We start from the raw sequence: 21,367 nt of genomic DNA, 5'->3' as shown, positions 1-21,367 counted from the left end.
CTCAAATGGTTTTATTTTAAGCAGATTTAAATAGATTAAAAATTTTATTAATGTTTTCGATTAAACTTAACCGGAAGCAATTTGTTTATATTGAAGAAACTTTATGTGTGCACTCAAAAATATTTAAAGTACAATGTTTCTTTATTTTCGTAAAATCTATTTATTTATAAGCCGTGTTTTTTTCATTTTGTTAATGTTTAGTTTTACCAAAGGTATTTTTTCTAAACAAGTTTGGTTGTGTCTAACTGTTTTTGTCTTTTAAGCTAATTTGATTATTTTTTTTCACTATAATACCATAATAATATCAAATTTATTAGGCCTCCCGTAAATCCTATGTAGTCCTTGGTTTCCTTCTGAGCAGTGATTGTCGCCTTGTAAACCACATTCTCATACAAACACTCACTACTTAAGGGACAGGAATTTTTGTTGCGGCAGTTGCACACATTAACTCTTTATTTTTATTACGGTTCGTTTTACTTATTATCTTCTTGTTATGACCACTTATTAATGATTTAATATTTTCCATACAACAGTATAATACTTTGCAGCTGTTTATATACAAATCAATTTCATACTCTCGATTTTAAAATGTTTGTCAATTAGACTTAAGAATTTATCCCAATATTAGTTTTAAGTGATTGGTAGTATTGGGGATTGAAGTACATAGTTTTTCTTGTTTGTTTTCGATTCTTTTCGTCTACAGGGTTGGTTTTCTTTCATATTGAAGTTCGTGTTTGAAGTTAGATTGACGTAGAGGGAACTTGGTAGCTATGCTTTGCATTTTCAAAGGTTTGCGGGTCTATAGACAGCCTTTTTAATCTTTTCTGTATCATTTTAGGTAGGTTTTTCCTGATTATCGTCAGATAGTTAGAATTATTGTTGATGCATCTGATTGAGGAATTTTCTTTTCTGTATGGCTTATAACAACTGTTAGCTAGATCTAAAGTAATATCAAAAAATTTTGCCTTTTGTCATTCCAATGTCTGTTGTGATATTAAACCGATGTCTTAAAGATCTATATCGTTTACTTTTTTATATTCTCAAGGTCCTGTTTGTTTTTGTATTTGATGATTTCTAAATTATTATCCCTATATAGGCCTATTTGGTTCGACACATATGTTTTTCTCAATCTATTGAGAATGTGTAGGCCAATGAGGTCTCATAACTCAGCTCCGAAGTATGACCCCATATGAACGTCAAAAGATGGGTCTTGATATATCTTGGTCGATGTTTTTCTGTTGTAAGTAAGCACTGAATTACATTTGTGGGTTATGATGTTTATATGCTCTTCACTTATTTCTGTAAAATTTCTTGCAGGTTGTACTGCATTATTAAGGTGTATTAGTTTGATGCTTGGATAGAATTTCTAAATGTCAAAGTTGACAAAACATTTGCTAGATTTTTCATCTGTTTGATCAAACCATTTTATTATTTAACATGTGCTCCATTGGATTATTGTTGTTTTCTTCTTTATTTGAGTTACAATATTTTCAAGTATGTTCTTGCTTATTTTACTTAGTGAACTCTTGCTAGGGTTGATTTTTCTGCATTTAATATTGAGCACCTTAAAAATAATTGAGATATTACAAACGCTGCAATTTCTTTATTTTCATTAACTCGAGAATAACCATGTCTTTAATATTAATGATTAGAGTAGTAATCTACCGAATCCTAATTTTTAAAAAGATCTGGATCAGGACCCGGTCGGATATTGATTTTAATAATGAACCCGAAATCCTGGCTTAGATTTGGCTCAAAAAATTAAAAGGTTAATTTAGGAAAAAATAGAAACTTCTTAATCATCCAGTTAGTCATCGACTGTTTCTAAGAAAACAAAAGAATATTCATAATACTGCTTCAAAGTAGTTATGATATTTAGAAAATAAGTAGTCTATTGTCATAAGATAGTATGTTAATTAGAAAATTAACTTATTTATACACCTTTATAGTTTATTGAACAAAAAGAATAAAAAAAAACGTTCAAAATATTTGGCTCTAGGACCTGGTGAACCTTTTGAAAATGTTTGTTCATTGTTAAAAATAGACATAACAATATATAAAATTTAATCTTTAAATAGAAAAGATGTTTGATTTTAATTTTAAACAATAGGTTTAAGTAAAAATGCAACCTCTACAAATTAATGCATAATATTTTTTTTTGAAAATTTTTTTACCTTTGAATACAATTGGATATTCATCTGGTCTGATAAAATTTAATATATAAGACCGAAGCCTAGTTTTTAAAACCTATCCCAAAACCTGTTTAAAAAACAGGCCATGGTCAATATGTAAGCAATAATTGAGCATTTCTAGTGCATTTTAATCAATAAAACTGATTTTATAAAGCGTTTAATGATCAATTTTTACTCATTTCTACTTATAAATAAATTTTTCAATAGTTATATTGTTATTGGACGCATAAAAACGCTTAAAACAGTTGGTCCTCAGACCTGGACTGAAAAACTCTTTCGGTCGTACACCAATTATATATAGTTTAACGTCTTGTCCAGGACAAAATCAAATAATTTACCAAATAGTTCCTTTGTTTCCACAATTATTTCGCTAAAACATGTGTAAAAATACACTAGTAGTTAAATTATTAATTTATAATGATATTTTGAAACACTTTGACGGTTTTTTTTACTAAGTCCACAAGTTTTGTTATAGAGTCAAAAAAACTTATGTTTAAAATACTTGCATTACTTAGGTAAGATTGTATTGTCAAGATAAATATTTTATTATAAAATAATTCGACAAACGTGCAAAAATAAACTATTTTTTATAATTAAGAAGAACTGTTTTCTAAACTGATTTAGTAAATGCTTAAAAAGTATTATTAACAGTTTTATACTATTCAAACGTAAAAGATATTTATAAGTTTAAAAATTATAGACAATTAGTCTAAAAGAAAAACGGTTAAAACAACAAACAAAATGCTTTAAATATTAAAACTTGTTTCATTTTTTGTTTCTTAGACTTGAAGAACTTTAGCACAACCGAACCCAAAAATCTTTTCCGTATAATCAAATTCAATTTCCCTCCAAGTGTTTTCCTCGACGTCGTAAATGAGTTTCGTGTCGTAACAACTGCTCACCACGACGATATTGCTTCCGATGGAAAAAGCCGCGACATTGTACTCTTCCAAAACGCTCGGAGCCGTTCTGACGAGAACGAACCTGTTAGAAGTGGAATCGAAAACCTCGCATTCTCGTTTGAAGCCTCCGACGACGTACAGCTTGCTTTTGATGGCGACCAATGCGTGCCACCGCCTGCTGCGCACCGTTGGCGGCATTTCCGACCAGGCGTCGGCCGCGTGGTCGTACGACTCGACGGTTCTCACCTGGTTCTGCTCGTTGCTGCCTCCGCCGCTCGCCACTATCCTCCCCTGAAAAACGGCGCTCGCCGCTTGCGTCCTCGCCTCGGCCATGCGGGCGCACTCCTTCCAAGTCCGCTCGCTCGTGTTGAACCGAACGCAGGTGCTGGTGTACTTCGCGTCTCCTTCTCTGAGGTTGCCTCCTATCAGGTAGACCTCGTCCATGAAAGTGCAAATGGAAAAGAACTCGCGCTCGTCGCGCATGTTAGTCACTTGTTTCCAACTGTTGGTTCGCGGTGAATATTTTATGACAGAATTTACACGCTTGTGGTCGCAATCCCTACCGCCGAAGACATAAGCTGCCCCTTTGATGCAAGCCACTCTTAGAAACCTTCGAGCTTCTGGCAGTTGAAACCCACTTAAGTTCTTGATTTCATAAATGTTGGTAGTGTGAATATTTTGCACAGGAAAGTCTGTTTCACTGTTCCATCCTCCGCAAATGATTATGTCAAATTTATTTCGACTGCAGTACCTACTAACTTTGCTTGACTCAGTTCCACAAAAACAGTTCTTTTTGTACAGAACGCTTTCTATTATTGTTTTACACTCTTCGTTGTTGCAGATGATTGAATTTCTACTCAGAAGGTTCCTTAAAGCGTGCTCTGATAGCAGAAAAAGACGAACTTTCAGCAAGAGCTGCTTTGAAAATTCGTTACGTTCCACAATGTCGTGTGCCAACCAAAGTTCTGCTTTGTTCAAAACTTGGATTTCCGTGTCGATGTGCAATTCTGCGCTTGAAAGTATTTGCGCAACACTTTCGAAGTCCAGCTCTAAAAAGTTTCGGGTTTCTGAAACTGCAGGGAAAAATCTTTCAACGTAACATAGAGAAGCTTCTTTTGAGGACGAGAGGTGGTAAAGCGAAGATATTTTGTAAATTAATGCAGCATTATCAAAATTGATACATTTTTTAAGCCACTTATGAATTGTTTTGTTTTCTTTTTGCTGCAACAAAAGCTTTTCTGTTTTTAAATGAAATTGAAGTTCACTTTTTTTCTTTTTCTTTTTTCTTAGGATATCTGTAAAATAAAAACATTAAGGCATAATAAGTACGTAATTAATAAATTGTATTTAGAGTAATTTTAAAATAGTTTATTTTTGAAAAACATTCTTATAGAAGTTAAAAGCTCTGAATATATAAATTAGCATACTTTTTTTTACCGTAAATTAGAATTTTTAATTCATCAATAAACTTTAGTTATGTTATTTAATTACAGCTCATTAAATTTCTAAACAATGCGGATGCACGACTATTCAAATTCGGACAATTCAAATTCCGACAATTCAAATTCTTAATAAAAATTTGAAACGGCTAAAATAAAAAAAGTAATGTATATTTGTCTCAAAAAATTGTCATGTAACCAAACAATGCAGTGATTTAGCAAATTATTTTTCTTGAATAGAGTATATATATATATATCAATACGCATAAAATTTTAAATAAAAGTTTTAAATGAACAAAATTCAAAGCATATTTATCATCAAAATTATTTATATGGTACTTCGGATACTTTTTACATAGTACTAAATTTTGAGATGTTTTATAAAAATAGCTTTAAAGATATCTTAAATTTTAACAAAAAATTGCACGTATGTAAAACTTTTAGTAGAACAAACTAGAACTTTATACCATTCAATTATAACCTTTTAGTAGTGATTTCTTTGTTCCCTGCAGATTTTTAGAAGAAACTTTTCTGGACAGCTCAACAAATTTATAACCTTTAGAGTTGATGCAACATTTTTCACAGGTTTGCTTAACATCAAGTGAAGCTTCAGAAGGTTTAAACAACTTTTTAAACATAGTCTGTAAAAGTTAACTATATTTACTTGAGTTAAAATAATTTAAAAGAAAATGAGATACTTTCAAAATAACTTTTTGTTAGTGATCTACCAGGTCCATTTTTTAGAAAACTTGTTGTTGAATTATTGCTACCTCTTAAAGTTTTAGTAACCAAGTGTTAAATGAGCTGTATTTGTAGAGTTTTTACATTATTTAATATATAATTAGAATAAAATAATTAAATTAAAAATGTCAAGACTTTTTGAATTACATCAAAATTAAGATATATATTTGGTTAAAAATTAAGCATTTCTTAATTTATATATAGAACTAAACTATAGAGTCAGTAGCAGAATTTAATCTGCAAGATACTTCAAGTTAACAATTCATTTTTTTACATTAATGGATGTATGTACCTGTATGTTTACAAAAAACAGTTAAAGTATTTAGTTAGTCTGTTTAATTTCATATATATCAAATATTCTTTTTTATTTTATAATATACTTTTTTAGTTAAGGCAAACACAGTAACCTCTCGCTTATTTACGAACATTGTGTCCTTAGAAAAAATGCGTAAAGGTACGAGAGATCGTACAGATACGAGAAATATCAAATACACTTACTATAATGGCTGTTTTTTTATATTGCTTATAGTTAAAAGCAGACTGGGGACTTTAATTTTTTTAACAATTTGTTTACTTTATTTATAGACATGAAAACAAAAGATAAAACTATACATATATTTAATAAAAAAAGATTTAAATTTGTATAAAATAAGAATACTTGTAGAAACATTTTACTAGTTTTAATAATAAGTAAATTTTATTTTTATTTATATGTGACTAACTTGATACTAAACATTTATATTATGTTCTACTTAACAAATTCAATTTATAATTAAGCATTTGTTTACAATTAAGAAACGATGTGGTGCCTATTTTAAATTTGTTTCTATAGCCTTTTACGAAAATATGTATTTGGGGCTGTAATTGATTTTTTTCTATTGAACAAAAATATGTAAAATCCAAGAAAAATGTTTAATAAAAATTGTTTATGTTACTACAACTTTTTTAAAATTTGATCTCTTAATGTTAACAAAATTTCTGATATACTGAGGTATAACTACAAAGTCTAAAGTTATAGAGAGGTGAGTTAGCATTAAAAAACATATTTATTAATAAAAATATACAATAAAATTAATTTGTGCAACATTAAAAAAATTAAAGAATTTTATTTTTGGAATTCTATAATACGTAACTAAACGAGAGTGCGTAACGTCAAGAGTACGTAAAGATGCGAGAGGTAACTGTAATTGTATATCAAATATTCAAAACACAGTAATATAAGTGTATAAAACTGAAAGAAGCTGATAGCGGGAAACAAAACTTTCCGAACTGACTGGATCCCGAACCGACCAAATCTCAGCTAGGATCTGGTTCTTTTTAAAAAAAAATAAGATCCGGCCGCTTCCGGATCTTGACCCTGTAGATCACCACATTTCTTACAATTCTTTATTTATAGTTTATTAAACAAAAAAAAGAGACGCTAAAAATATTTGGTGCACGAAGAGCCTTCGGTTATCGAGTCGCACACCACGGATACCTTTTAACGTCTTGTCCAGGACAATAAGACAAACTTAAAATCAAACGTTATAAAAATTGTACTTTCATGTAAATATTTTTTTAGACAAATACTACATATTGCTTAAAATATTGTAAGTTTCCGTTTTTAAAAATCAATAAGATATCACAATCAAGTTCTAAACACATTTCAGCTGACTTCCTGTGATACACAAGCAAATTTTGAAACTTTATATGTCTTAAAGTGAGCATTTATTATTATAAAGTTTAGTAAAAAAGCAAAACCAAATCTGTTAACGTTATTAAATAATATTCGTGTCTTTTCCTTTTTAGGGGTTACCCGGGAAACCTGTCCTAACACGCTGCTGGTTAATCCCTTTTTGAAATGTTCTATAAAAAGCAGTAGTGGGAAGGTTAGAGTTATAAAGTTTTACTTCTTTTGCTATAAATTAACTACAATATATAATTAATGTAATCTAAAAAGATTAACATTAGAGGCTTAAATTACGTTCAATTAAGCCAGAAGTTAAAATTAAATTTAGTCTGAGATATCTTGAGCTTTTTGCAAATTTTTAAACTGTCATAAGTGAGTCGTAACCGTAACTTAATAGCAATTTTAAATGTATTTTACGTAATCTTGATTCCAAAATTTAATAACAACAGTACCAGTTACTCATATTGTCGTCAAATTTTTTTTTTCAACTTATAACTATGTAAGCATCATTAAAACTTCATTCAAACAGCACTACAGATTAAATTTCGTGAAAGACTTTATCATCGAGTAATGTGTGTTACAAATCTTTAATTGATTTTAAACTTTACTTTTATCTTAGGGATTCCTTACTATACATTCGGAAAATAAATGAAATAAAAAGGTACAAGTTTAAAATAACACTTATGCTTACAACTCATATTAGCTAAATTTGTCATACACTGTATACGTGTACAACTTTTTAGATACAAAAGCTTGATTTAGTTTTCATAAGTATTTGTACAATAAGTAGTAAGTAATGATAAATAAACAATGATTAAGAGCACTATTTCTATATCGATTTAAAATTAGTCATAATAAGCAATTTCAAGTAATGAGTTTTTAAATAATTATTTCCAAGTTTTCAATTAGTGAGAATTAATAAATAACTAAATTTTAAATGTTGCTTTCTAAATTCTAATAAACGTTAAATTAAGTTACTTATTAACTATAACACTTAAAATGTTTTAAATCATTGTTTATTTATTTGTACCTTATGATCTGCTTTCAGCATATAAACATTTTACTATCAAGTAACTTACCTTTAATATTGATGTTTTTGCTTACTATTTTTATGTTTGAGCACTTTAAATTTGTAACACTGTTATCAGTAGTACTTCAGTATAACAATTCTGACAAAACTTCTTTTGTTTTTGTTTTTACTACTCATGTAAAGTTGTGAAATTAAAAAGCATTAATAAAAGTTTGTAAACCAACATTATGAGGAAAAAACATCAACAAAAACATTTACAAGAATGTTCTATAGATTTTTTATTTTTGAAATAGTTTTATTAACAAATTGGTAGAAAACCTGAACTATAAAAAAATATTTTCTATAAAATTAAAATTTAGAAAACAAGCCACAAGTGGAATCTCATTTATTTAATAATCTATACTTAATCAACCTTTTAAAAGAGTTTTAATTTTTTTAAATTAAACAGATGTTCTACGTGTATAATATTATCTATAACATTTGTAACCATTTAAACCATTTTTTTCGAATTTTTTTCGTTATTTTTAATAACTATCAAAATAATTCAACTTATATAACCATAAAAACAAAAACACATATTTACCTAATAAATCTAAAACCTAGTTTATTCAAAAAAAAAGATGCATGAAACTACAACAAAATTTAAAAAGTTAGTTGTTTTAAAACTCAGTAGTTTGCACATAAGAGCGCTTACAATGCACTTAAACTATAAAACTTATTTTTCTAAACACTGATAGTTTTACAAGCAGTTTTCCTCGGTAATCATCTGCTTCTTCTTCTTGTTCATTTTGTTCCTCCTCTTCTGCTCCTTTCTCCTCTCCTTCCTCTCTTTTCTCCTCTCCAGCGTCTCTTTCCTCTCAATCTCGTCGCACTCTTTCCGCGCCACTTCTACGACGTCATCGTCCTCCTTCTGCGGAGTGACCTCACTGTCGCTGATCGTGATGACGTCATTGTTATTTTTCTCCTTCTCCTGCATCTTCTTCTGCTTCTTCGCCTTGTCCAGGTCCCACAGCGAGTGGGTTATGAACCTCTTGGCCGCCTGCTTGCCCAGACGCGGCGCTGTGTAAAATATACTGTTTAGTTGTTGATCAGAGGTTGGATGCTATAAAAAAATTTTACAATAAGAAAAAATATTCTCCTATAAGTGTTGCAGAAATTTTTATGAAAAATTTTAAAGTTTTCGTTATTTCTGTCAGGTTTTTGAAAGTACAAGTATTTTTGTTTATCTTTAGTAAAACGTTAAGTCAAAGGTAAAAAACCGTTCTAAATGGCATTGTTATGTTGAAAAGATGATGTACATAACGAAACTTTAAATGTGTTGAGTAATAATAAAAATCAAATAAAAAATTTTATATGATAGACATATCATGATCTTATTAAATTTTTATCATTCTACATGAAAAAATGGTTAAAAATTCTATGTTTTAACTGTTTTTTTTTTGCCTAAACTTTCGAACTCCAGGTTTTTTAACAACCCTTGTCTTATATTTAAAATGGTTGCTTTTTAAATATATATATATTTAGGTATAACTTATAGTTTATTTGTAAAAATTTTTTTTAAGAAAAGCAACATTTACCTTTCTTTTTATCTTCAATCATTTTAACTCTTCCCATGTAATCCTTAATTCTATCAATTTCTGATTTTACTGCATTATTCTTTGGCGTCACTCCATGAGATGATAAAAAAGCTGAAAATAATAATAATTGTTATAAATATGCTATTAAAGTATTTCAAAAAAAAATTTACATTAGATAAAAACAACAAATTCTTTTAACAATGAAGATATGTACTAACACTATTAGTTTTGATCAGTAGAAATATTTTAAAAACATTGATAAAAAGTTTTAAGCAGTAGTGCTATTTTTTATAGTGGAATAAAAAATAATTATATACATTGCAAAATAAATTGTGTGAGTAAAGTTTCTCTTTTTTTTAATGACCCTAGTTGAGCAGTTGTTTTATAAAATGTCAGTTTAAAAAAACAAGATACATTTCATAGAGACCACATAAAAACACTAATAAAACTATTGAAATGCGTCAATATCTACTTAAAAATTAATTGCAATAAATATCATATCAAACAATACTAAGACAACAAATATTCTCTTTCAATTCACAAATTAAATAGTCTAATATAAGAAAAAACAATAAAAAAATTGATTTTTTTTATACTGAAATAATACAGCGCTGTAGCAATAAACAACTCAAATCAGTTTTTTTTTAATTGTTATTTAATTATTTCATACCAGTTTTATCAAAAATACGTTGCTCTACTAGCTAACTAAATACAGAGTACTTAAAATTAATTTCAAAGTACATAAAATAACAAAACATCTACTTACTCCAAACTTAGTCATAAGACCATTTCATAAAGATTTACAAAAAAATAAACATTTTGAACAATAAAACAGTATTAAAGATTAAAATTTTAAAGTGATATAAAACAAATCTCATCAAAAATAATGACTTTTTATCATAAATTTCAAACTGACCCCAGTACAGCGAGTTGACGGCAAGTGCAGTGGTGAGATCGATCTTCAGGGACTCCATGGCAGTGACGTCACGAATGATGTCACTCCTGGTTGTTGTCATGAGCGGTTGGCAGTTTGAAGTCATGTCGTCTAGAGCCTGCTGGAAGTTTTGCATGCTGGCTGCCACGTCGGTGGGAATTTGGTCAGATGACATTTTTGGTTTTTAAAAAAATTTCTAAAAAAATTTGTCAGAAATATAAAAAACTTTCAAATTGTAAGCTGTCATTAAACCTTTATCTATTTGTTGAAGATTAAAAAATATTGTTTAAGTTAAAAATATAATAAATTAAAAACTATAATAAAGTGTATTTCCTCTGGCATAACTTATTATATACAAATTAGAGTAAAGTGCTTCAAGATTGTCTTTTTTAGAAGCTGGAAATAGGTGCTAAAAATATTAAAATAGTAGATATATATTTTAGTACAGAAACACTAAGAAAAGCAGTAATTTTAAATATTTGTTAATACTCTTAACCAAACTCATCATAACATACTTACACACTTATGTTATTAATATTAAAACAAACAGAAGAACTTGAGTAAACTTTTAATTACACTTGATATTTATAAAATTGATATAAACCTTGAGCTATTACTTTTAGATTCTTTAGCAACAACTGATTAGGTAAAATACCTTTTCTGTTAGTATATAGTTTAATTTCTTTATATTTCTGATTAGAATACCTAACTAGTTTTACTATAAATTAGTTAATAAGTTATCAAAAAACTTGTTAGTACTTAGTATTTCATCATGATGGAATTGTTTGTAGAAAGTATCCTAAATTTTTTTTTGAGTAAAAATAACTCTAAGTTTGTTAATTTAGCCATAACCCTGAGTCAAATATGTGTTTGATACAGGTTAAACAAGGGAATCAATTAAAGTTTTAGCAAAAATTTAAAATATGGTTGCCTCCCTTTAAGTTTTAAAACTGAAAAACTAAAAACTAACTTAGTAACCTCAAACTAGCCTGAATTATTCTGAATTTTTATTGTCCAAAAAATAATATTCCTCTTTCTACATATTTAAACCTTTTAATTTTTTTCTTTTGAAAAATAAGAAAAAATATGTAACTTCTGCAAAATTTGATGTTTATTTAACACTTATGTTGTGATGATTTGTCTAAGTGTAAAAAGAGATAGCCGCAGGAACCAGAAAAAATTAAATTGTTTATATAATCAAGTTTTTGAATAAAGTTGGTTACATAAAACAAAATAAGTAATAACAAAGTGTTGTTACTAGTTGATTTTATTCTCATTTAATATCTAAAGAAAAGAGCTGTAAACTTTAAAAAATTCTTAAAACTAGCCAGAGTTTATTATAAAAAAATAGTTAGCATTAGTTTTTAAAAAATGTTTAACTATGCATTAGCTTCTTGAGTAATCTAAAACATTTAACAAATCAAAAAAAACAGTTATCTTGAGTGTACTTAGTATACCAAGTTTGTGGTTGCCATTCTTGTTTTATATAAATATCATCTTAAAGAAAATACTTTATATGTATAAATAATCAGTTGTTCAATAAAATTTTAAACTTTTCACACAAATAATTTATTTTACTACATACTATTTTTTATCTAAACCAGGGCTAAAAAGAAGTTTATTTTGTAAAATGATGAATTTAAAATTAAAAAAATTGTTGAACAACTGCTGCCTCTTAAAAATATAGTAACCAAATAAATGAGCTGTACTTGTAGAATTTTTGCATTTTTTAATATATAATGAGAAAAAAATGGTTAAATCAAAATTGTCAAGACTTTTAACAATTGAAATACATTAATTTTTTATATTAATGTAATACATGTAGATCTTATTTTTAAAAGTTTAAATGAGCTATCAGACATTTTTAACCTCTTGAAAAAATTCAAAGTATTGTTTAAGATATGAGCAATCAAAGTTAGTGACCTCAATAGGTTCCTAATGGAAGGCGCAAACTAAAAAGTTTCCAAAAAAATGGACTCTGAAAAATTTGCGGTCCATACTTATGTATAGGAAACTTTTTATAAAAATTACAATATCTCAAAAATTAAATAAGATTTTTAAACTCTATAAAAACTGGCTTGTAGTTTGTTCTTTAAGCTTTAATTTAAGATACAATGTTGTTTTTAGTAAAAAAATTGTTGGATCCCTCTATGCCCTTAAATTAATAATTCACTATTTTTACTTTAATGGATGTATGTACCTGTATGTTTACAGCAAATGATTTAATTAACTTAACTTTATTTATTCTGCTTTGCTTGACTAATTAAATATATATATATATACATTAATTATTCAAAATACAATAACTTAAGTATATAAAAGTAAGCTGATTGAAGAAAAAAGTCTTTCCAAACTTGGATCAAGATCCAGCCAAATCTCAGTTTGAATGTATTTTATTTATTTTAAATCTCTAAATTTAAGCTTTTAGGTTCGTACCAGAAAATTTAATTAAAAATGACTACGTTTAACAAGGTTTAACTGTAAGACTGATATTTGATTCATAAGTTTTACAGGGTCAGTACACAAATCTTGCAATTTTAGACTGAAACATTCCTTACCCTTTTTTGTCTACACCCAACTGGGATTATATCAAGATGAAATATCTTATTTTTGTGGTTGCATTAGCATATTATTTGTAAAATTGGAGGTTGTTACTTTGTAAAAGTATACATTTTTTTAAACTAATTTGGCAAACTAAGTTTTGCTCCAAGAGCCTGCAGCAGGGTTCGTGCACAAAATTTTTTCATTTAGCCTGACTGAGACCAGTTTAGCCTGACATTTTTTCAAAGTAAGGAAAATCCCCATTAGAAGTCATTTTGGGTATTGGGGGTGTTGATTAGTACTATTGTAGTCTCTTACTTCAACCAGCTTTATTTTAAAAATATTTTGAGCTTTAAAATCTGCAAAAAGCAACTCATAGCTTCGTTACAACTTAATAAAATAAGGCTAAATTGTGAAAAAGGCGATTGACAACCAACCAAAAGGTGAAAAATTAATTGTACCTTAAATTTGTACTCCCACAAAACTTAGTACTTATATCTTAAAGCTAAGTTTAAGTGTTGCGAATACCTCTAATAACTTAAAACAAACAGTAAGTATATGAATAAACTCCTAAGAGTTTTAATCTAAAAGTATTTGGTATAAAGCATTTAAATTAGAAATTAAAACAGTTCATCCAACTAAGCTCTGAAAAACATAGCTGATGTAAACAAATTTAAACAAACAACTAAGTTGTTGAACTAAACTGTAATGTTTAAACTGTATTTTTTTATGAATTTTCATAATTATGACGTATATAATCAACTCAAAACAAAATAATGAAGATTATTAAAAAAAAATAGATATTTAACAAAAGGTTTTTAGCATTTATTTTTACAAATACTGACTGATTTTGTCTTTAATAACAAAATTTTTATTTAGAAATAAATTCACATCTCAATTTGACCTTATGAAGACTTCTCAGTTTTTTTTAATCAAAAATTTTCAAGCATTTGAACTGAGAAAAACTGAGTTTCTCAAATTTTTAAATAAAAAAAACTGATTTAGCCTGACGCGCACGAACCCTGCTGCAGTGATTAAAAATTTCATAAAAAATATTTCAAACTTGATTTGCCATGTTAGTGCTACAGAAAATATGTATATTCTGTTTTCAGATTGCTGACTACAAAAACCAAATGCTAATTAGTAAAAAGTTTAATATTTAATTATAATACAAAAAATAGGCTACATGGTTGCCACTGATCAAGCTGAGAAAAATTTCCTGACTTTTCCTGACTTTTTATCAAAATTTTCCTGACTTTTCTAAATCAAACTCTTAAATTAAACTAATTCTAAAATACATAATTGAAACTATATAAAGCTTTCAATCTAATTTTAATACAGGTTAAAAACAACAGTTTTTTGCTGAATTCTATCATCAAACTTCCAGTACATCAATCAAACCATCTGTGTATGATTGATGTACTTAATAAACAGCTCTATCAGCAAAATACTTGTATTATCACCTTATAAACACAGCTTGTCTGAAAAAAGACACAATTTTTTAGCATTTCCAGGCATAAATGTATCTAGATGAACAAACGACATATAAGGAACTTTTACAATTATAACCTTAAATCAATAAGGAACTTCCACAACTTAAACCCAAAAAAAATAACAAAATTTTACAGTTAAATAATTTAAACATTAAAGGACTTAATCAAAAACTTTTTTTTTAATTGTATGAAGTAAAATTTATTTTCTCTGTTTTTTTTATTAGCACTTCAACCTCTTCACCTAAGGAAGATATGGTTTCCTTCATCTGAACTGCATTCCGCTTCATTTTCTTGGCAGTTAAAATAACTTGCCTCATTTTATTTAAATCGCTCTCATCTGCTGCTCCTACACTTGTTGAAGAGAATATTTTCTCTAAATCAAGCCACTACTTGTGGGCTTCATTTCTATTCTTTTGGCACTCATTTATTTTACTTTTATTTATAAAATATTTCCTTTTATCATTTAGTATAAAATTTGTAACAAATAAATATACTCTTATTTACTTTAAAAACTTAAGTTACTCTACGAAAAATACAAATAATAAGTAAACTTAATCTTGGCATACACCTCTCTTATAACTTATTTTATAAATTTAAACAACTTTGAAAAAATTATAAAGAGGTAAAGTATACACATTAGCTTGTTACATAAAATACAAATTTATAAATATACAATTATTTACTTAAACAAAAAACACTTTGATTCTAAAATTATGCTAGATAAACTTTTGTGTATATTATATGGAAGTGTTCACTATGGAAAGTTCCATGCTACAGATCATCAATACTAAAAAGCTTACAAAATCTGCTTGTTTAAGTAGGGTACTTGTTAAAAATGTTAATAGAAAATTTTTGCAGTTTTGTAAAGGATACTTTATTAATTTATACCCGATGAAGGCATTGGAAATAAAATTAAATATTTTTTAAATTTCTAGGAAAACTTTGGAATTTTTTTCTGACATTAAAATAATTTTTAATTAATTTTTCCCATTTGAAGGCTTTGGAAAACAAGGAATTTTGTTAATTAAAACTGACAAAATCTGAATTTTCTTTTAATTTTATCAATTTTCCTGACATTTTCTGACTTTTTTTCAAACCCCCCATTTTTTCCTGACTTTTGTCTTTTTTAAAATTTTTCCTGACTTTTCCTGACCGAGTAGCAACCCTGAAGTTTTCAACTCTTATTAAGAATCTAAAAATTATGAAGCAGTTAAAAAATATAAACACACTGACAAATCCTGATATTATGCAAATACTGCATTTTAGTAAACATTATATACTATGTATACTTTATATACTTTAACATTACATTACATACATTTAACATTACATTATATACTTTAATATTATATATTAGCATACTTTTATGAAGAATGAAATCTGCAATTTCAAAAGCATCAACATCAAAAAATATTATCAATTTCAGAGTTGCTACTCTTTCAGTAAAGAAAATTGTCCTGAGCGTTTACCAACAGAGCTGAGTCATTCTGAGCTTTTCAAATCCTTTCCAAAGTCAATAAAAATAAAGTTCTTCCACTATGTTGGTTATAAAATAACTGAACATTGAAACTAAATCTCATTTAAAATCCAGAAAAAAAATAAGTCTTAAATTTTCAGAAATCTTAAAACTACCTTAAGTCTTTTATTGGAAAAAAACAAAATTATTATAAGTAAGCCTGGAAATAAACAAATTTGAAATACTCTTAAGTTATACTGAGTGTTTAGCAACCCTGAAATTTCTTTAAACTATTTAGACATTTTTTTAGCATTTGAAGTGATGACAAAAACTAATATTCTGTCAATATTGCCAAAAAAACTGATTTAGCATGGCACACATGATATCTTGTTTTATAAGTTTTTACTTAAACAAAAAACTCTTTACTTATATATAGCTTTAGCTCAAACATTGTATAAAAAGTAGCTTGTGTGGAACTCAATGACCATAAGATCTTTTTATACACCAATTCAATTTACCATAGTTTTAAGCATTGAACTCTCTTAAACAATAATGTTACTTAATTCAGGTGGTCAACTGCTTGTTTACAAACACTTACAGGTTTACCTGTTTTACTTCAAGAGTTCAAAAGTATAAGTTATCATTTTCATTTTAAATAAAAATTATACATAAATAAAACAGCTTTAACAGTACAAAATGGAGGCTTAAAAGTGTTAAGAAAGTGTAGCTGCTTTGTATACATGCAACTTTTTACCTATATGCTTGAGTGAGTTAAATTACTTAATTTATAAAACAATATTTAATCCCTACCAAAGGACATAGTCGTCTTTTTCGACGAACTTTTCCGACGAACTTTTGCTAATTTGCATATATCAAGTTAAAGTACCGACGAACTTTTTAAAACCAGTCAATCTTTACGGACTAACTTTATATTTTAATTGAAAGTAATGTATTTTAAAGCCAGTATGATAAATCGGTACCAAACTTACAAAAGTTAACCTCTTTAGCGTCATCTAGAGGGTATTTTTAAATTTTATTTATTATTGATTTATGTTTTTTAATGGACAAAAATAATTTAAAAAAAAAATATGTATATCTATATTATAAAGATTAATAATATAAATTAATAAGAGTAATAATAAATATATATTAATAAAATGGTGAAAACTAATATAAAATTAGTTGTGAAAATTATTTTTTTTCAATAATAAATAATACCTAAATGGAATGACATAAACTTATATGAAAAAAAATAGTAATAAGTAAACAAACACATATATATACAAAGAATACACAAAAAAAGTAAATATTAAATACACAATGATATAAATGTTTGTCACCATTCTCTTTTGAGTTTAGGTTATAGACCTCTTTTCATGAAACTAAAAAAATTTTACGCTTTTCTTATAGTCAAAATTTATAATAAGAAATTTTTTTTTTTTTGTAACTTGGTTTATTATTTTATTTAGTTTTTTATTGTAAAAGCAGTTTGTGCTGTGCCTTATTTAAACAAAAGTTAAAGTTTGTAATGACGGTACTAATAAGTGTGTTAAAAATTTTACGATCTTTTGAACTTTTATACTAAAAACACCTACACTTGTTTTTTCGATGAATAGGCTGTATTTCTAAACACTCTCACACAAACAATTCTTAACAAAATCAGTTAGAATTTTGCATACATGTTGTTTAATGTATTAACTAGGACATGTTTTTTTTATATTTGCTTTAATTATTGTATAAAGAGTGGTACGATCTTTTGAACTTTTATACTTGAACAGCTTTTTTCTGGTGCATAACTTATTTAAGATATATAACAGAATGCATTTCATTTTCTTTAAATTTATTTTAGTACTTTCGTAGTAAGGCTCATCAGAAATAGTTTCTTACTGAATTGGAGTGAATACAAATTAAAATTATATCATACTGAAGTTTAAAGTTTTAAGATATAAAATGTCGTAATAATCAAATAATAAAAATAAAATACTAAGCGCTTATGTCAATAAACTTTGTATACTAATAAAACTCGTTAGAATTTTAACAATCTAAATAAAAAAGTGATAAAAATAAAAACTATATTTAAAAATAAAATTTAAAAAGAAACTAACTATTTTAAAATTACTAATATAAGGATTTAAAAAGTCTAGTTAGGTAAACGAACTTTTTTTGCTTGCATAAACTGGGCCTTAAAGGTGGAATACATAAGGCTTTTAGAATATGCAATTAAAAAGAGTTCTCCGCTCTCACTAAGACTGAAAAATTGTCCTTTTTATAATTTTCAACGCTTTCAGGATTGTCCAACAAATGTTGCCCAATCGCCAAGAAGTATTTTTTCGTTGGTTTCACAGAACGGCCATCAAACCACTATTTCAAGACTTTCGGAACATCGATTCTTACATGAAACCTTTGAGATGTTTTCCCCCGTATCCACTACCACAGTGACAACTAAATTTATAGATAATGTTACTTTTTTAATGAGTGGGAGAAATATCATTGTAAATTCCGCTTAAAGGTCGATCAGTATACAAAACTGTTCTTAAATGAAAAGAGCTGAAAACTTGGTTTATTTCCTCTGAAATTTTATTTAAAAACCTCTCAGAAATATTTCCAAGGTAAGGAAGTTTTAAGCATACTGCAATATACTGGCTACTACTGAGAGCCAACTATTTTTAAAGCTGTTGAACTTCTAGCTCTAGTTATAACTTTCAAAACTAAGTTACCTGGATAACCAAGGGAAAGGAAAGTGTTTTGAAGTGTTTTTAACTCGCCTTCAAGAAAGCAAGGAGAACAAAGTCTGGTGAAACGCTTCACCATACCCGTTAAAACTCCAAATTTCTGCTTGACTGGACAAAAAGATGCCCACGGAAAATATAATGTTTTTGTTGAGAATTGTTTGTGTGAGAGTGTTTAAAAATATGGCCTATTCATCGAAAAAACAAGTGTAGGTGTTTTACAGTATAAATGTTTAGAAGATCTTAAATTTTTAATATACTTATAAATACCGTCGTTACAAACTTTAACTTTTGTTGAAATGGTGCACACCACACATTGCTTTAACAATAAAAAACTAAAAACAATAATAAACTAAGTTAAAAAAATATTTCTTATTAAAATTTTTGACTATAAGAAAGGCGTAAAATTTGTTTAGTTTCATGAAAAGAGGTCTATAACCTAAACTCCAAAGAGAATGGTGACAAACATTTATATCAAGGTGTATTTAATATTTACTTTCTTTGTGTATTCTTTGTATATATATGTGTTTGTTTACTTATTACTATTTTTTTTCATATAAGTTTATGTCATTTCATTTAGGTATTATTTATTATTGAAAAAAAAAATATTTTTTACAATTCATTTTATATTAGTTTTCACTATTTTATTAATATGTATTTGTTATTACTTTTATTAATTTATATTATTAATCTTTATAATATAGATATATATATCTTTTAAACATTATTTTTGTCCATTAATACAAATAAAAGAAATATAAATAATAATAAAAAATTAACTGCTAGATGACGCTAAAGAAGTTACATTTTGTAAGTTTGGTACGGATTTAACATACTGGCTTTAAAATACATTACTTTTGATTAAAAATTAAAGTTAGTCCGTAAAGGTTAACTAATTTTAAAAAGTTCATCGGTACTTTATCTTGATATATGCAAATTAGCAAAAGTTCGTCAAAAAAGACGACTATGCATACTACTTACTTTTAGATTTAACTTTGTTATAAAACTTAAAAAATATTGATATCAATTTTTTTCGTGACATAATTAAAACTGTTTACAAAACATACGAAGTGAGGCTCGATGACCAAAAGGTCTTTCTCTACAGCAATCCATTGCCCTAAGTTGCGAGTGTTCACATTCTATTTCTTGAAAAATGAAGTTGTTCCAAGGTTAAAATAAAATCTAAAACCACAACTAAAGTCAAACCACTGTTATATAAAAAGCAAGTTATTAATAAAATTGAAAATAGTTTATAGTTACAAGCTAGATAAATAGTTTACAGTTTTTTTTTGTTATATATGTTATTTATAATTTTTAAATAATTACCTCAATATTTATTAATAATTAAAGCTCAGTCTACTTATCTAGTTATAAAACATACTAATTAAAACAAAACCTCTAATGTAATAGCAAGGAGAAAAATAACTACTTCCACACATTCTTCTCAGTTAAAAAAGTACCCTCACTTTTAGCTTTGCAAAAAATTTATTTGTTTAAAAGTTCAGTGTTCAAAACTAAAGTAACTTTGTTTGGTCAAATAGAAATTTTAAAAGTTCAAAATACTTGTTAAGAACTTAAAAACGAAGTTCTAAATTTGTTTTATACTATACAACTTATTTGAAACATGTCTTGCAACTTTTTAAATTTTGTTTTACTTGTAGTTTTTTATCTTAATATTTGAAACTTTTGATTTAATAACTAATTCTTATTACCTGGCCAGAGTTATAAGTAAAACATGTTTACAATATCACATTTAAAAAAATCTAAGTAACCATAAAAAGAAAATTTCGTTAAGTAAAAGTTTTAAGTTTTTACAATTTTTATAAAGACAGAAAAAAAAAAGGAATTAATTGTTTAAAAAAACTATAATGCTTAGTATTTTTATTCTTTTTTATAGTGGAGATAAATTTTATTGATATATGCTATGAAATCTGTATAAAATATTGTCATCATCTTTATACATTATAGTATAAAGTATGAATATAGTATATAATAGTTTTTATTGAAAAGCTTTACAAAACAATACTTTTGCAAAAAAACCTATTAGTAGAATTAAATTAGAGATTAGTGCACGAACTGTTTGAATATCAATTTTAAATAGTGTAAAGAAAAAGTAAAGCAGGAAAATTAAAACCTTAAAGGATAAATCAGACAATTTTAATTTTTTTTTTGTTTTATTTTTTTTTCATCTCTAATGACCAATTTTAACTTTTTATAGGAGAGTTCTCCGAAACAAGATTACATCGAATACTTGGCGAATACTAAACTATATGCTGCAACATCCATTTGTTTCTATTATAAAGATTAATAACCTAACTATAAATTTTTACCTTTATACATAATACAAAACATCAGTCATAATTATTCAAATTTTGTTGACAAAAAATTGTTAGTTAATTTAAATAACTCTTTTAACTATCTAATCATAGTATTAACGCAAGCATTTTAACATAAATATGTGTATATTTGCAAAGATTTTGTAGGTCTCAGTGTGATAATACTATTTATCAGCCGACGAGAATGTTTCATAAACCCCAATGTTAAATTAATCTGACCTTGACTGCGTATTTTTATGATGCTAAGCTAGTTTTGCTTAACTAGATAGTTAGAAAGAAAAAAATACAACGTGTACTTTGAAATATTTTTATTATATTTTAGGGTTTT

The 21,367-nt window shown here is 27.0% G+C and overlaps 2 protein-coding genes across 2 annotated transcripts; both read right to left on the bottom strand.

Annotated features, from left to right (window-relative positions):
- Positions 1-2,971: 2,971 nt before the first annotated feature.
- LOC145843190 (kelch-like protein 7) lies at positions 2,972-5,171 on the bottom strand. The gene is made up of 2 exons (XM_082950650.1): positions 5,015-5,171; positions 2,972-4,332 (listed from the first exon to the last, which is right to left on the bottom strand). Exons 1-2 carry the CDS (start codon positions 5,169-5,171, stop codon positions 2,972-2,974), a joined length of 1,518 nt encoding a protein of 505 aa, XP_082806776.1.
- A 3,430-nt stretch (positions 5,172-8,601) lies between these two features.
- LOC145842631 (nuclear nucleic acid-binding protein C1D-like) lies at positions 8,602-10,659 on the bottom strand. The gene is made up of 3 exons (XM_082950105.1): positions 10,467-10,659; positions 9,551-9,661; positions 8,602-9,032 (listed from the first exon to the last, which is right to left on the bottom strand). The coding sequence occupies exons 1-3, from the start codon at positions 10,657-10,659 to the stop codon at positions 8,713-8,715; spliced, it is 624 nt and encodes a 207-aa protein (XP_082806231.1). The 3' UTR covers positions 8,602-8,712.
- Between the last annotated feature and the right edge of the window lie 10,708 nt (positions 10,660-21,367).

Source organism: Thalia democratica, chromosome 8, assembly GCF_965202585.1.
Source record: "Thalia democratica chromosome 8, ktThaDemo2.hap1.1, whole genome shotgun sequence".
Classification (NCBI taxonomy): domain Eukaryota; kingdom Metazoa; phylum Chordata; class Thaliacea; order Salpida; family Salpidae; genus Thalia; species Thalia democratica.
Note: the sequence above shows the minus strand (reverse complement) of the source record. Positions and strands in the feature narration are given on the sequence as shown.